Genomic DNA, 14,770 nt, shown 5'->3' on the forward strand with positions numbered 1-14,770 from the left:
CAGTGGGTGGTCTGGTGTACAAACTGAGGGAATCCATATAGTAGCTTGTGAGCTTGATCAAGTTTGTCTTGCATTTTCTTGTACATGATAAGTCGATGTTGAAATCTCCACATATGAAAGCTGGAATATTCTCTGGCACTCTCTGAAGGAGAATTTCAAAGTTGCGCATGAAAGAACGTGATGATGTTCGTGGGTTGTTGTAGAGCGAGATGATTACAATTCTGAAATTGTCATCTTGTACATGAGTGAGAAGTACCATTTGGTGCTCCAAGTTGATGTCCTCATTGTGGAAGTGTTTGACTACTTTAAGGTCATGGCGTATGTACATGAGTAAACCACCATGCCTATGTCCCCGGAAGCTTGTCTTGTTTATTTCGGATACTACTGAAATTGTTTATCTGAGGCTCTGAATCTTCTGGCGTAAGCCAAGTTACTTGAAAGCACATAATGTGTTGGTCTTGAGCGTGGACTTCTTGAAAGAAGCAGGCAGCATGAGGTTTGATTGAATTGATGTTCACACTCTGCATTTTGAAATACACTTCTTGGATTCTTGAATTCTTGGATGTGTACAGAGGAACTTGAGGTGTAAATGGAGATTCCGTTTGAATTCTTTCCATCTCTTTGAGAGACTCTCTGTTTACCTTCACCTTGTCTGCTGTCAATTCACCTAGGAAATGGAGACCACTTATGTCTTTTGTTCTGCAAATAGCAGTGTAGAATTGGCCATGCATGAAGCGGCCACTGCATGACACCACAACAGACTCCTCTGTCTTCCCCTGTTCCTTGTGAATAGTCACTCCCCAAGCAAGGGCCAGAGGAAATTGGATTCTTTTTGAAGTGACTGTGGAGGATCTTTTGCTCAGGTATACAGGAGCTTCCACAGTTGGAATAGGTGTTGAATCTTCATCAGGCAAGATTCCCTTTGAAGCAAATCTGCAATTCTTCCCCACTCTCTCATCATCAAACTTTACTAGAATGTACTTCGGTTTCAAGGGCGCCGGAAGCGGGGGGGCAGGGGTGGCACTTGCCCCCCCAAACAAAATGTTGGGGGGGCAAAACGAGTTTTTGCCCCCCAAAGTGCCCCCTGTAACAAATAATTAATCACTGATTTAAAGACCAAAATGAACAATAAAGGCATATTTCTTGTCTAAATGTTGTAATTTCCTAACTGAAAATGCAAAATTTTTCGCCCCTAACGGGGCGAAAGTGCACTAACAACATACATTATTGTATCTATACACTAATAATAACTTATGAGTAAATTTTGTGCATAGATGGTAGCCTCGTGTCCTCGAGTGTGCCCGCTGAAACATACCTTTAGTAAACCTTACATATTTCATTTTCTTCTTTGCTTTCTAGTAGTATAAGAATATTTTTCATTGTTCGAACGATGCGATCACGTTTAAGCTTTTAATGAGTACATTTCAGATAAATTGCAAAGTGAAAGTGGCTCGCTCTATAAAAGCGACTTTTATACTCTGTTTTTACAAAAAGTCCCTACCGTGGGAGGGGGTATCCCCCTCCCACACCCTCCCCCGCTCGGTCGCTTCGCTCCCTCGACGAGGATCTCACAACATCACATAATATACCCCCGTATGTTATTCATTTTCTTCTTTGCTTTCTAGTAGTATAAGAATATTTTTCATTGTTCGAACGATGCGATCACGTTTAAGCTTTTAATGAGTACATTTCAGATAAATTGCAAAGTGAAAGTGGCTCGCTCTATAAAAGCGACTTTTATACTCTGTTTTTACAAAAAGTCCCTACCGTGGGAGGGGGTATCCCCCTCCCACACCCTCCCCCGCTCGGTCGCTTCGCTCCCTCGACGAGGATCTCACAACATCACATAATATACCCCCGTATGTTATTCATTTTCTTCTTTGCTTTCTAGTAGTATAAGAATATTTTTCATTGTTCGAACGATGCGATCACGTTTAAGCTTTTAATGAGTACATTTCAGATAAATTGCAAAGTGAAAGTGGCTCGCTCTATAAAAGCGACTTTTATACTCTGTTTTTACAAAAAGTCCCTACCGTGCGAGGGGGTATCCCCCTCCCACACCCTCCCCCGCTCGGTCGCTTCGCTCCCTCGACGAGGATCTCACAACATCACATAATATACCCCCGTATGTTAAGATCATGGTCCTTCCAACTGATTTTTTTCAATATGTTAATTCCATAGAAATTTGCTTTTAAATGTTCTATAAAGGCGACTTTTATACTCTGTTTTTACAAAAAGTCCCTACCGTGGGAGGGGGTATCCCCCCTCCCACACCCTCTCCCCGCTCGGTCGCTTCGCTCCCTCGCCGAAGATCTCGCACCATCACATTATTAATGTACTCCCGTATGTTATGATCATAGTCCTTCCAACTGATTTTTTCAACATGTTAATTCCCCAGAAATTTGCTTTAATTCTCTATAAACGCGACTTTTATACTCTGTTTTTACAAAAAGTCCCCACCGTGGGAGGGGGTATCCCCCCTCCCACACCCTCCCCCTGCTCGGTCACTTCGCTCCCTCGCCGAGGATCTCACACCATCACATTATTATGTACTCCCGTATGTGATAATCACAGTCCTTCGCACTGATTATTTTCACCATGTTTAATTCCTTAGAAATTTGGTCTATAAACGCGACTTTTGTACCCTGTTTTACAAAAGCTCCCTACAGTGGGGGGGGGGGGGGGGGGGAGGGGTATCCCCCTTTCCACCCCCCCCCCCCGCTCATTCGCTTCGCTCACGCGCCGAGGATCTCACATCGTCACAATGTGCCCCCGTTGAGATTTTGCCCCCCCAAAACCAGAAGTGTTCCGGCGCGCTTGTTCGGTTTGAATGATGCATCAGAAACATCAATATTCTTCGTTAGAACTACTCTTGCTCCTACTCCAACTGTTAATTGTGCTGAAAGCCCACCAGCATTTTGAAAGAACTGTGGTGTTTCAATTCTCTGTGTTTGTACATCTCTCTTTGAATCAACAGCCATGAAGCTAAATTTCTGACTAGGTAGTTTTTCCAGCATTCGACTGTTGTGTTCATCCTTCATTTTATTGGACACGAACATGTGTGTTACATCCACAGGGTACTCGGTTGCTGATTTGGAGGTTTGTCTTGATTGCAGGACAGCAATGTCTTTCTCAGTTTGCTTTCCAATGCGCACTCTATTGAGGAGATGTGCAAAGTCTTGGTCATCCTTCTGTCTTTGGATTTCTGTCAATTCGATGACTTTGAAATGAGACGTCCAAAGGAACCATACACTGCTGCAATCTCATCATCAGGAGGCATGTAAATTGGCCTTTGCGCCACTGCAGGCAGCTGCATTAAATCTCAAACGGCCAGAATAGAGACTCCACCAAATGGTTCATTGCTGCCCATGACATCACATAACTGCCTGTGTATAGTTAGCAACATGTCAGCACTGACCATTGATATTTCATCAATTATCACCACTTTTGTGTCTTGAAGAGCTTCTTTCATTGAAGCTAGTTTTTCTGTAGTAGAGGAATGTAATCATCATCTTTCCTTTTTTGGATTGGAAGTTTAAAGGCTGCATGGCAGGTATGCCCGGCTATGTTGTACGCAGCTGCGCCTGTTGGTGCACAGACCAAGATGTGCCCGTCTCTGTCTTTCCCACTTCTTGCAAACATACGTTTGATTTTCTGTACAATTGTTCTGACGAGGAAGGATTTGCCTACTCCAGCTCCACCTGTCAGGAAGATATGGAGCGGCTTTTCTTTTCTTGACAAAGCTACTGCTGATGACCAGTTTACAATGAAGTTGTGCAGCTCATATTGTTTGGGATTTAGTGACATGATTATCTTTATCCATTCATCCTGGATGACAACCTCTGTTGATACATCATATTCATGTGGAACACTGCCAGTGTCAGCTTGAGCAGTATTAGTAGCTTCTGTGTCAAATGCATTGTGTAAACTTTCATCTGTCTGCCTGCCTTCCATTTGTTCCTCCATTCTGGCTTGTTCAGTTTGTGGGGCTACATTCACCCAACTGTCCTCTGGAATTCCATTTTGTTCAATGTCTTCCAATACATCAGCAAGTTCTTCAGCATGATGTTCATACATCTCTTTGTTCCTTTTCAAGTCTTCATACTTAGCCTCATAGCTCTGTTTGTATGAATCCTGGAACAGATCTTGTATCTCATTTCGCCAAGGGAAGTACAGCATCAACTGGGAATGATAGTACTCTTCAGATTGTTTCTTTAAGGACCACTGATGACTTCGGATGATGGCTGGTGTACCTCTTTTACTCATATTTCCCATATTATCCTGCAATTTGATGATTGCAGATAGATGGTCACGTTCTTTCTCATCAGTATGGTCATCTTCCTCGTCACTTCCCTTACTCTGTTGGTATGTCTTGTATTTTGCAGCAAAGTCTGCCAGACACAAGCCCTCCAATTCGTCTGGTCTAGCAGCATATTTTTCCACAAGACCAGTCTGGAACACATCTGGATCCTCATCATTCATGGTGTTGATGATAGCCATTGGCTTGAGAAGTCGAGTTCTGTTTTGAGGTAGATCAGTAGGGACAAAGACTACTTGTCTGGAGCCACGGGTCAAAGGTAATGACAGCAGTCTGTATGTGGCTTCTTGGGCACTCACTTCCCTATGTGTCAGGAATTTATGTGCCACATTCTTCATGGTTTGTTTTGTTCCTAGATGCTTAGAACTTTTACTCACTGCTTTTAGTACATCTCCCAATGTCTTTTCCGGTTTTGAGATATAGGAGGCAAGATACATGACACATGAGTATACATTTGTTACGAACTGTACATCCAAGTTGGCCTCCCAGCTCTTCATTAGCATGAAATTGTAGTTATTGACATTGCATTCGTATGGTGTCCTTTTCAGAAGAACTGCAGGTTGTCCTCCTTTAGTTTGTTTCCAGTGGAGGGCTTTCAGGTACGTTTCTTCAGAGACATTGCATTTCCTCAGCACATCATCCAAAGTAGTTTGTTGATTCACATCTTTCAACTGATCGAGGACAGCCGTCAAAGCATTAGTGAACACTTTCTTCTCCCCTTCCGTTGGTATTGATTCCAGGGGCTTGAAGACAACAGTTTGATTAAGTGGTGGTCTTGGAAAATGAAATGACTTCCCATTTTTGTTGCAGGCTTGTGAGTGGGTGTGTCGTTGTACGAGGTGTAGCAGATTAGACATTTCAGGATCATCGTCTGGATATTGACAGGACATCTTGCCTTCGATGAACTCTTTGATTTCATTTTCATCATTCTCCTCAAAAGTAGGGGCATTTTTAACCCAGGCGAGCATGTGCACATGTGGTGATCCCCTGTGTTGATACTCGATTCGGTACTTATAATCCACTATTTCGCCAAGAGGGTTAAGTTGCTTGTTCATAAGAATATACTTGAAGAAATGTTGAACCCTCGAGTCAAAATGCCTTGCAGCTGTAACAGGGTCTGATCGCAGATATCTACACTTCTCTTCCCATGACAAAGCTTTGACATCTTCATCGGTGACAGTTTTACCTTGTTGCTTGGCAATAACTTGAGCCAAATCTGGCCATTTCAGGTCTGCAGTGGAGAGAGTTATGAACCACGTGCATGGTCCGAGCTGTCTGATCATGCCATGAAGATCATAGAAGAGCTTATTGAAATATGCTGGAGATCCTCTGATCTTGTGAAGGAAGTAGATCCCCAGATCATCTCTCGCAATGCATTTCTCTTTCACTTCCCCTGCAGTGACACTTTGTGATTTTCCTTTTCGTAGACTCAAACTAATGCTATCTCCAACTTCTTGAGCTTCAGCTCTGTATTGTGCGTAGAAGATATAATCAATGTTCTGGGCAAATCTTCTGTCACAATTAAATATTCTAGCTTGAAAGTACTTTTTCAGTGACAATTTCTTCTGCCTCTGGTATGAAAACCCAAATCGTCCTTTCGGGAACAATTGAGGGAAACTCAACTCTTCTGCATGAGTATCAGTAAAAAAGCTTTGTGGCTTTTTACCTTCTCCTGGTGCAATGTGTAGTGTCTGACCATCTGCAACAAAGTCTTTTGGTTGAATACAAGAGTCAAGTGGCAGTCCACTAAACTTGGATCTTTCATCTTCTTCCTCTTGCTCAACTTCTGCAGTTCCTTCTTCAGGGGTATCTTTCTCCAACACTGAATCTCTTGCATCTCGTCTGTCCTTAACAAAAGCACTGGCTACAGACTTTTTACTTTCTTCTTCTCTTGTGTTTTGATTTTCTTCTTCAGAAACACTTTTCTGGATTAAATTTTCCTCCTGCTCTTTGTCAACCTGCTGGACAAGTTCTCCTGTAACTACTTCATGTCTTGGGTCTACCACTGTTTCTTACTGTGTATCACGTTGATTTTGTTGGTCTGGTGAAAAATCATTTCCTTCACCTGTAAGAGATTCCCACAGTCCTTGATTTTGCTGCATACTTTCATCAATCCAGTCATTATTAATTATGACATCAGCATACAGGGGATTCTGAAGATCTTCTTTTATGATACGCACAGCATTTCTTACTTTTCTGGGACGGACAGTTTGTGCAAATACATGTCCTCTGTAAGTCAGTTTTCTCTTCACTTTGACCGTAATGAAGGTTTCAGAAGTTGGGACCTGAGGCAACACTGATGCCAGCTGTTCCGGTTCAATGGGAACATTTACTACGCACCCATGAATTGCTTTTTGTCGGCCACGTGGAAGAGCTAGTATTTTCATAAATGGGATTCGTCTTGCAACAAAAACACTTTCAAGAGAGTTGAGCTCTGCTAGTTGCTGGGGAATCTCATCCAGTTGCAGGCCGTTAGCTACAGCAAGTGGTGGCATCTTCTTTGCTTTCACTGACTGATGACAGGACATGCACACATACTCTTTACCATCAAATGATATTTTGCCTGTTCTCAAGTTTGACTCTGGAAAAGTAGTGCTCTTGTATATCTTGACAGATGTTCTATACAGAAGTCTGTTGCATATAGTGCAAATAAAACATGGACCACTTCTAATTTCTCTTTTAAAGTTGATGACCGATTTTTCAAAATCACATCTTTTCTTTTTTTGTGCCTTTCGTTCTCTTTCATTTCTTGCTAGCCTGACTTCAGAGGACTCCCGCTTCCTACTCTGTGCTTCTCGTTCTCTTTCATTTCTGCTTTGTCTGACATCTACTGATTCCCTTTTCTTTCTTTTTGGTTCCCCCTCTCTTTCATTTCTTGCTAGCCTGACTTCAGAGGACTTCCGCTTCCTATTCTGTGCTTCTCGTTCTCTTTCATTTCTGCTTTGTCTGACATCTACTGATTCCCTTTTCTTTCTTTTTGGTTCCCTCTCTCTTTCATTTCTTGCTAGCCTGACTTCAGAGGACTCCCGCTTCCTCTTTTGTGCCTTTTGTTCTCTTTCATTTCTGCTTTGTCTGACATCTACTGATTCCCTTTTCTTTCTTTTTGGTTCCCTCTCTCTTTCATTTCTTGCTAGCCTGACGTCAGAGGACTCCCGCTTCCTATTCTGTGCCTCTCGTTCTCTTTCATTTCTACTTTGTCTGACATCTGCTGATTCCCTTTTCTTTCTTTTTGGTTCTCTCTCTCTTTCATTTCTTGCTATCCGGAACACTGAAGACTCACGTTTCCTTTTCTGTGTCTCTCGTTCCCTTTTGTTTCTTTGTAATCTGTAGCAAGGTTCCTTACGTTGGTTTTCTTTACGTATTCTGTCTCCTTTTTGGCGTCTCAAACGTTCATCTCTCTTGCATTTCTGTCTGTTTCATGTGTCCAGTTCACTGTTATTAAATGTTCTGTGTCTTCTTTTTGCACTGAACTGGTAGTGCTTTCTTTCTGCTTGGATGCTAACTTTGGAATGGTATAACCTTTCAGCCAATCCTGTTTATCGGTCAGATTTGATTGTCTTTGTGTTTGACTGTTCTCTTTCTTCCTTACACAGACAGTCCTGTGGCTTGGCTTCCGTTTATTTTTCTTTGGCATTGTTCTAGTCCATTGATGACGACCTCACAGCAATATTACCTATAACCGAAACATTACTGAAATCAAGGTCACTGTCACTTTCAGGGGAACCATGAGGGCATTTAAATGAAACAACAAATGCATTCCTGGTTCCTGAAACATTCAAAATATAATAACTCAAAATCTCTTCTACTTCAGAGAAGCTAAACTAAACATTTTTCAACATGCAATGAAAAGCAGTCTGAAGTAAAATTGCAAACCAAACTAAGTGAAACACAGAACATCATGCACATAAAACCTGACCATTTAGACATAATGCATCTAGTTCCTATATGACAATTAGCACCAACAACATTCTTTAATTCTGTGTATACGTAGATGTGCTCATCATGTGCTATACACATCAAAATACACGTGCAGTAAAAGGCAGACCAGAAGGTGAGATGTGGATTGCAAAAGAAATAGCAGGGATATACAATAAATGCATTATGTTACCGACACCGCGACGAGGATGCATGGTTTATTCAAACCATCTGCATGTACCATCAGGGGGCAAGTGATTATTCTCCTGAATTGTTTTTGAAATTTGTTGTATGACAACATGAGCAAATGTTGAAAATGTGGAATTTGCTTAATCTAAAGGTGCAATCACACATCGCCGGTTTAGATGGCGGTTCATGGCGGTTCAGCAAATCGCCGTGCTCCGCCAAAGACCGTGTTTACACCGTACACAAACCGTGGTCATCCGTCACCCATCCGCCATGAACCCCGAGAACCGCGGGGAACCGCGGGGAACCGCCAGAAAAATTAAACATGCTTAATTTTTCGTGGCGGTCTTGGCGGTTTGAAATGGACCGTGTTCACATCGCCATTCATCGTGTTAAGAACGGCATCCTCCGTGTTTGCACCGCAGGATCCGTGATAATACCGTATTAACACCGCCATAATTTTCAAGCGAAAAGAAACAATGAACTTAAAAGAGAATAATGGCTCCGGCGACACTTCGTGGCGGAGCAGTAAAAAATGGAGATAAACGCAAAGATGAACCCATAATGCAAGATCGGGCAAATATATTGAATGCTACAGTTTCCTTACTTCTTTAACACATATACAGTAACAAATAAAGTTTAATGTTCAAAAAGTTGTTAGGTATGTTGAATATAGTACATCATTTACATTAAAAGGTAAGTTCATAATTTTATCAAAGCTTAACAGCTTTTAAGATGGCCAGCAACGTGTGAAACACACAGAAGACTTATAATGTAAATATGTTAGGTTCTGCTTTCGTGATTATGTATGCCATTTTTGTAAGACATGTTGATACAGATATAGTGAAACTTAAAAGAGTAGAGGGAAAAGCAATGTTGAAACTTGAAAAAACACTATAATATGCTTCTTTGATAATGTATAATGTACATAATATGTCTTTTTTATTGACTGCTGTTAAAGATATCATTATTATATCATCATTATTACCGGTCTATAGCGCATAATACCTTTGGCAAGGTCTCTATGCGCTTTAGAGGGGGAACAAAAAGATAAACAGGAAAAGGTAATTTCAGAAACAGTAACATGTTGCATAAATCATCATCTACAATCACTATGTTACTATTTTAACAGTTAAGTATTTAAAAACATTTTGGACTTATTGATGGAATTTGCATGTTCTATCACTTGGGATGCTGTTCCACAGTTCTGGGGCGGCATTAACCACGTTTGCCATCTATAGTAGTTTGTCGTAATGGATCGAGGGTAACCTATACAGATTCCCCTTACGATTTAGGAACTCTCCTAGGCTCATATTTCACAAGAAGCTCTGAAAGATAAGAAGGAGCAATTTTGTGAAAACATGGATAAACAAGCAACAAGATCTTAAATTGAACACGCCAAATAATTATGTGAAAACTTAATTAAGAAAGAATAAAAAAAGAGAGATGTTGAAACAAGCAAGTATACTTGTACATCACTTGATAAATAAACCTACAAATGAACAGGAAACTTTGGAAACTATTTTGGATTCTGCTTTGATAGGTATGTCTTTTTAATGACAGTTAATACGGTTATTTTAAGAATTAAAAGAGAAAGAGAAAAGTCACATTGAAACTTGAAGGTAATTGGTTGTTGCATCACTTATATCAATCTGTAAAACACAGGTGGTTACAACGTTTCATAATTTCTTTAAAATTATGTTTACCTAACAAAGCAAAACGCTCATAGTTGAAACCCATTGAGGACAAGTGAAAGGGCTCTGATTGCATCCAACTACATGGGCTTGGTATGGACTCCTCCACCTTCCGGGACGATACGTGTTACTACCGCGCCAATCCGCGTTTGCTCCGTGTTCAAAACGTGTTGAGAACGTAGTCAAAGTGCTTTCCGCCATCATTGGGACACGGTTCACGGCGGTTCGAGAACCGCCATGAACCGCCATCTAAACCGGCGATGTGTGATCGCACCTTTACAGAATGGGTAAATTAGCAAAAAACAAAGTGTTCATGAATTCTTTTAATCAAAGTTCTTATTTTGCTAGATATGGATACTTTAACAATAGGAAACATACGAAAACTGCCATTGAAGATGCAGATAACTTGAATGGTGTCATAACATGAATGGAAAAAGCAAACAAAAAACAAGGAAAAGTAGAAATTACGCGGTGCGTAATATATGTCCCCGCCGGAAGTAGCATTTTGTAACAAAATGTGCAATATAGGTAAAAAATCAAGGTCAAAGGTCAAAGAAGTCAAAGGTCAAATTTCTGTGTAGAAGTTTTGAAGCCCTCACCTAGTGCCATCACATAAAGCAAATGGAATCGAAATTGGGTTAGAAATGGCGAAGGAGTAGCATTTTGTAGCCAATGTACAATATAGGTCAAAAATCAAGGTCAAAGGTCAAAGAAGACAAAGGTCAAAATTCTGTGTAGAAGTTTTGAAGCCCTCACCTAGTACTATCACATAAAGCAAATGGAATCGAAATCGGGTTAGAAATGGCGGAGTAGCATTTTGTAGCAAAATGTACAATATAGGTCAAAAATCAAGGTCAAAGGTCAAAGAAGTCAAAGGTGAAAATTCTGTGTAGAAGTTTTGAAGCCCTCACCTAGTGCCATCATATAAAGCAAACGGAATCGAAATCGGGTTAGAAATGGCGAAGGAGTAGCATTTTGTAGCAAAATGTACAATATAGGTCAAAGGTCAAGGTCAAAGGTCACAACTGAAATTCTGTGTAGAAGTTTTAAAGCTCCCATGTAGTGCTATCATATAAAGCAAACAGAATCAAAATTGGCTCATAAATGACAGAGAAGTAGCAAATTGAACATTTTGATCACACACGGACGCACGGACGGACGCACGGACGTACGGACACACACACGTACGGAGCCCGTTTCATAGTCCCCTGCTCGAACTCGTTCGGCGGGGACAACAAATACCATTACCATGGCAACACCTAAGAAAGAAGATGAGAAAGTACCTCGAGCTGCTACTCAAGATTTTTCCAAGATTTACTGCAATAATTTGATGTCACGATGGAAGTAGTTCAATCTGCAAGGGTTTTTCCAGATTTATTGCTATTAAAATGTTGTCAACATTGCAACACAGTTTCTGACACGTCGAAAAATATGCGTTGCACTTCTTCGCTCCAAGACCAATGTGTGTGCCACATTTCATGAGCTTCAGTCGAATACAGAGGAAGTAGTTCAATCCGCAAGATCTTTCCTTGATCTTCTGCCATTTAAATGCCGTTACCATGGCAACGCAGCTTCCGATACGTCCAAAAAATATGTCTTGCACATCTTCCCACCAAGACTATTGTGTGTGCCACATTTCATAAGCTTTTGTCAAAAATTGAGGAAGTAGTTCAATCCACAAGACCTTTCCTTGATCTTCCGCCATTAATATGCCGTTACCATGGCAACGCAGCTTCCGACACGTCCAAAAAATATGTCTTGTACATCTTCCCACCAAGACCAATGTGTGTGCCACATTTCATGAGCTTCAGTCGAATAGAGAGGAAGTTGTTCAATCCGCAAGATCTTTCCTTGATCTTCTGCCATTTATATGCCGTTACCATGGCAACGCAGCTTCCGACACGTCCGAAAAATACGTCTTCCACATCTTCCCACCAAGATCAAGGTGTGTGCCACATTTCATAAGCTTTGGTCAGAAAACTGAGGAAGTAGTTAAATCCGCAAGATCTTTCCTTGATCTTCTGCCATTAATATGCTGTTACCATGGCAACGTACTTTCGGGTACTGTCAAAAAATGCGTCTTGCACATCTACAACCAAAGGCACACATCTGTACCAAGTTTCATGGAAATTGGGCAAAAACTGAGGAAGTAGTTTGCAACACAAAATTTTCCATCATTTTGGCTCATAATATGTGAGCTGTTACCATGGCAACATACTTTTTGTCACTGTCAAGAAATGTGTCATGCTGACCTATATCCTAAGACAAACATTCAATATGAATTCCTTGAGAATTGGAAGAACACTGATGAAGCAGTTTTGCCATGAAGCATTTTGCCCTATATTTTACCAATAACATGCCGTTACCATGGCAATGCACTTTTTGCCACTGCAGAAATATGTGTCTTGCACATTAACATATTCAGATGAACATCTGTACCTAATTTCATAAAAATTGATCAAAAACTGTGGGAGGAGTTCGCGACGCAAGATTTGTACCCATTTTTGCCCATAATATGCCGTTACCATGGCAACGTACTTTTGGGTACTGTCAAAAAATACGTCTTGCACATCTACAACCCAAGGCACACATCTGTGCCAAGTTTTATGGGAATCGCTTGAAAACTGAGGAAGTAGTTCGCGACGCAAGATTTGCAACGGACCGACCGCCCGACTGTCCGCTGATTCCTATATACCCCCTTCAAACTTCGTTTGGCGGGGGTATAATAAATAAACAAACAAACAAACAAACAAACAAAAGAGGTACCCGCACTCCTTCCCGTGCAGGGTCACAGAAATAACCTATATGGTATGTGTGATTTCCATGCCACCTTACCCTGGACCTTAAAGCAACAATAAGAGACCCGCGGGTCTAGCGCTCACCTGAGTATCGCAAGTTCACCTTTCACGCAGTCACTATAAATCTAAATTATTCACAGCTCTATACTAAAATTTGACCAGGCATTCTTAAGTAGAAGATGAAAATGTACAATAAGGGCCCAAATTTTTTAAGATTCCTTAATTTGGGGGGATTGGGGCCCCCTGGGGCCCACTGGGTGGGGCATGGTGCCCACTTTGATAAATTGAGATCCTGACCCCCTAGGGATGCTACCTGCCAAGTTTGACGAAAATCCATCATGAGGTTTTCAGGAAGAAGATGAAACTGTACAATTCAGGCCCCTATTTGGACCTTCCCACGCCCCCCCCCCCCCAACCCCCAAGAGGGGCACCCCTGGATCTGCTATGAACAAACTTGAAACTACAGTCATTAATGTACTCACTCATAGTATTATCTTAGCTCTATAACTTCTAATTCTAGAGAAGATTTTTAAAGATTCCTTCATTTTTTTTTTTTTTTTTTGGGGGGGGGGGTTTGGGCCCCCCCTGGGTGGGGCATGGTGCCCATTTTAACGAAATGAGATCCTAACCCCCTAGGGATGCTACCTGCCAAGTTTGGTGAAAATGGGTCATGGGGTTCTCAAGAGCAAGATGAAAATGTACAATTTAAGCCCTATTAGGACCCCTCCCCACCCCCCTCCCCTGGGTCGCAAGGGGGGCACCCCTGATTCTGCCATGAACAAACTTTAAACTACAGTCATCAATGTACTAACTCATAGTATTAACTTAGCTCTATCACTTCTGGTTCTAGAGAAGATGATTTTTACAGATTCCTTAATTTTGGGGGGTTTGGGCCCCCCTGGGGCCCCCTGGGTGGGGCATGGTGCCCATTTTAACAAATTGAGTTCCTAACCCCCTAGGGATGCTACCTGGCAAGTTTGATGAAAATTGGTCTTGGGGTTTTCAAGAAGAAGATGAAAATGTAAAAAGTTTACGCACGACGGACAACGGACGCCGGACGAAGGTCGATCGCAATAGCTCACTTGAGCCTTTGGCTCAGGTGAGCTAAAAATAATAAAATCCGAAGTTGCTGTTTAAAACACGTAACACTGCAAAGATTTACAGTTTTGAACGAATAACGGTAGTTTGTTGAACAGTTTTGCTCCGGTAACTGCTAAGGTGCGAACCTTAAAATCTGTCTTACATCTTGGAATAAATGAGGGACTATTAATAGCATATCGTGTAAAATAATATACTGGTCGTTTACTAAGACATGAATTCAAATATATTGGGGCTATATTATTCAATATTTTAAAAACCATCAAACACTTGGTATTTAATCCTTTGTTGCACTGTTTGCCAATTCAAAATACTGATAAGGTTGCTTTGTATGGTGGAATAATCTGCATGTGATGTTAATCGTGCATACCTATTTTGTAACTTTTGCAATTTTGTGATGTTTGCTTTAGAGTTACAATAATCTATATGCGGCAGTATCAACGAGTAATATAACTTTCTTAAAAGTCTCTTGGATAAATAATGCTGAACTCGTCAAATACAAACAATCGTATTTGATACCTTTTTTTACGATATCATGTATGTGTGAAGACCATAGTAAATGCTTGTCAATCGTAACACCAAGGTACTTGATTTTATCTACTGATTCTAACAGATTGCTATTGTATTTGATGGAAATGTCAGCATTTTGAGTTTTTCTCCTACAGCCAAAAAGTATCGTTTTGTTTTTTTTTTTTGGTTGCATTTAAGCACATACCATTGCATTGTAACCATTGAACTACATTATTGAAATCTTTTTGCAG

At 41.0% G+C, this 14,770-nt stretch overlaps 1 protein-coding gene across 1 annotated transcript; it reads right to left on the reverse strand.

Moving 5' to 3' along the window:
* Positions 1 to 3,477: 3,477 nt before the first annotated feature.
* On the reverse strand, positions 3,478 to 6,155 carry LOC140235839 (uncharacterized). The gene is made up of 2 exons (XM_072315837.1): positions 5,985 to 6,155; positions 3,478 to 5,889 (listed from the first exon to the last, which is right to left on the reverse strand). Exons 1-2 carry the CDS (start codon positions 6,153 to 6,155, stop codon positions 3,478 to 3,480), a joined length of 2,583 nt encoding a protein of 860 aa, XP_072171938.1.
* Positions 6,156 to 14,770: the final 8,615 nt, after the last annotated feature.

The sequence above is a fragment of the Diadema setosum genome, chromosome 12 (assembly GCF_964275005.1).
Source record: "Diadema setosum chromosome 12, eeDiaSeto1, whole genome shotgun sequence".
Classification (NCBI taxonomy): Eukaryota; Metazoa; Echinodermata; class Echinoidea; order Diadematoida; family Diadematidae; genus Diadema; species Diadema setosum.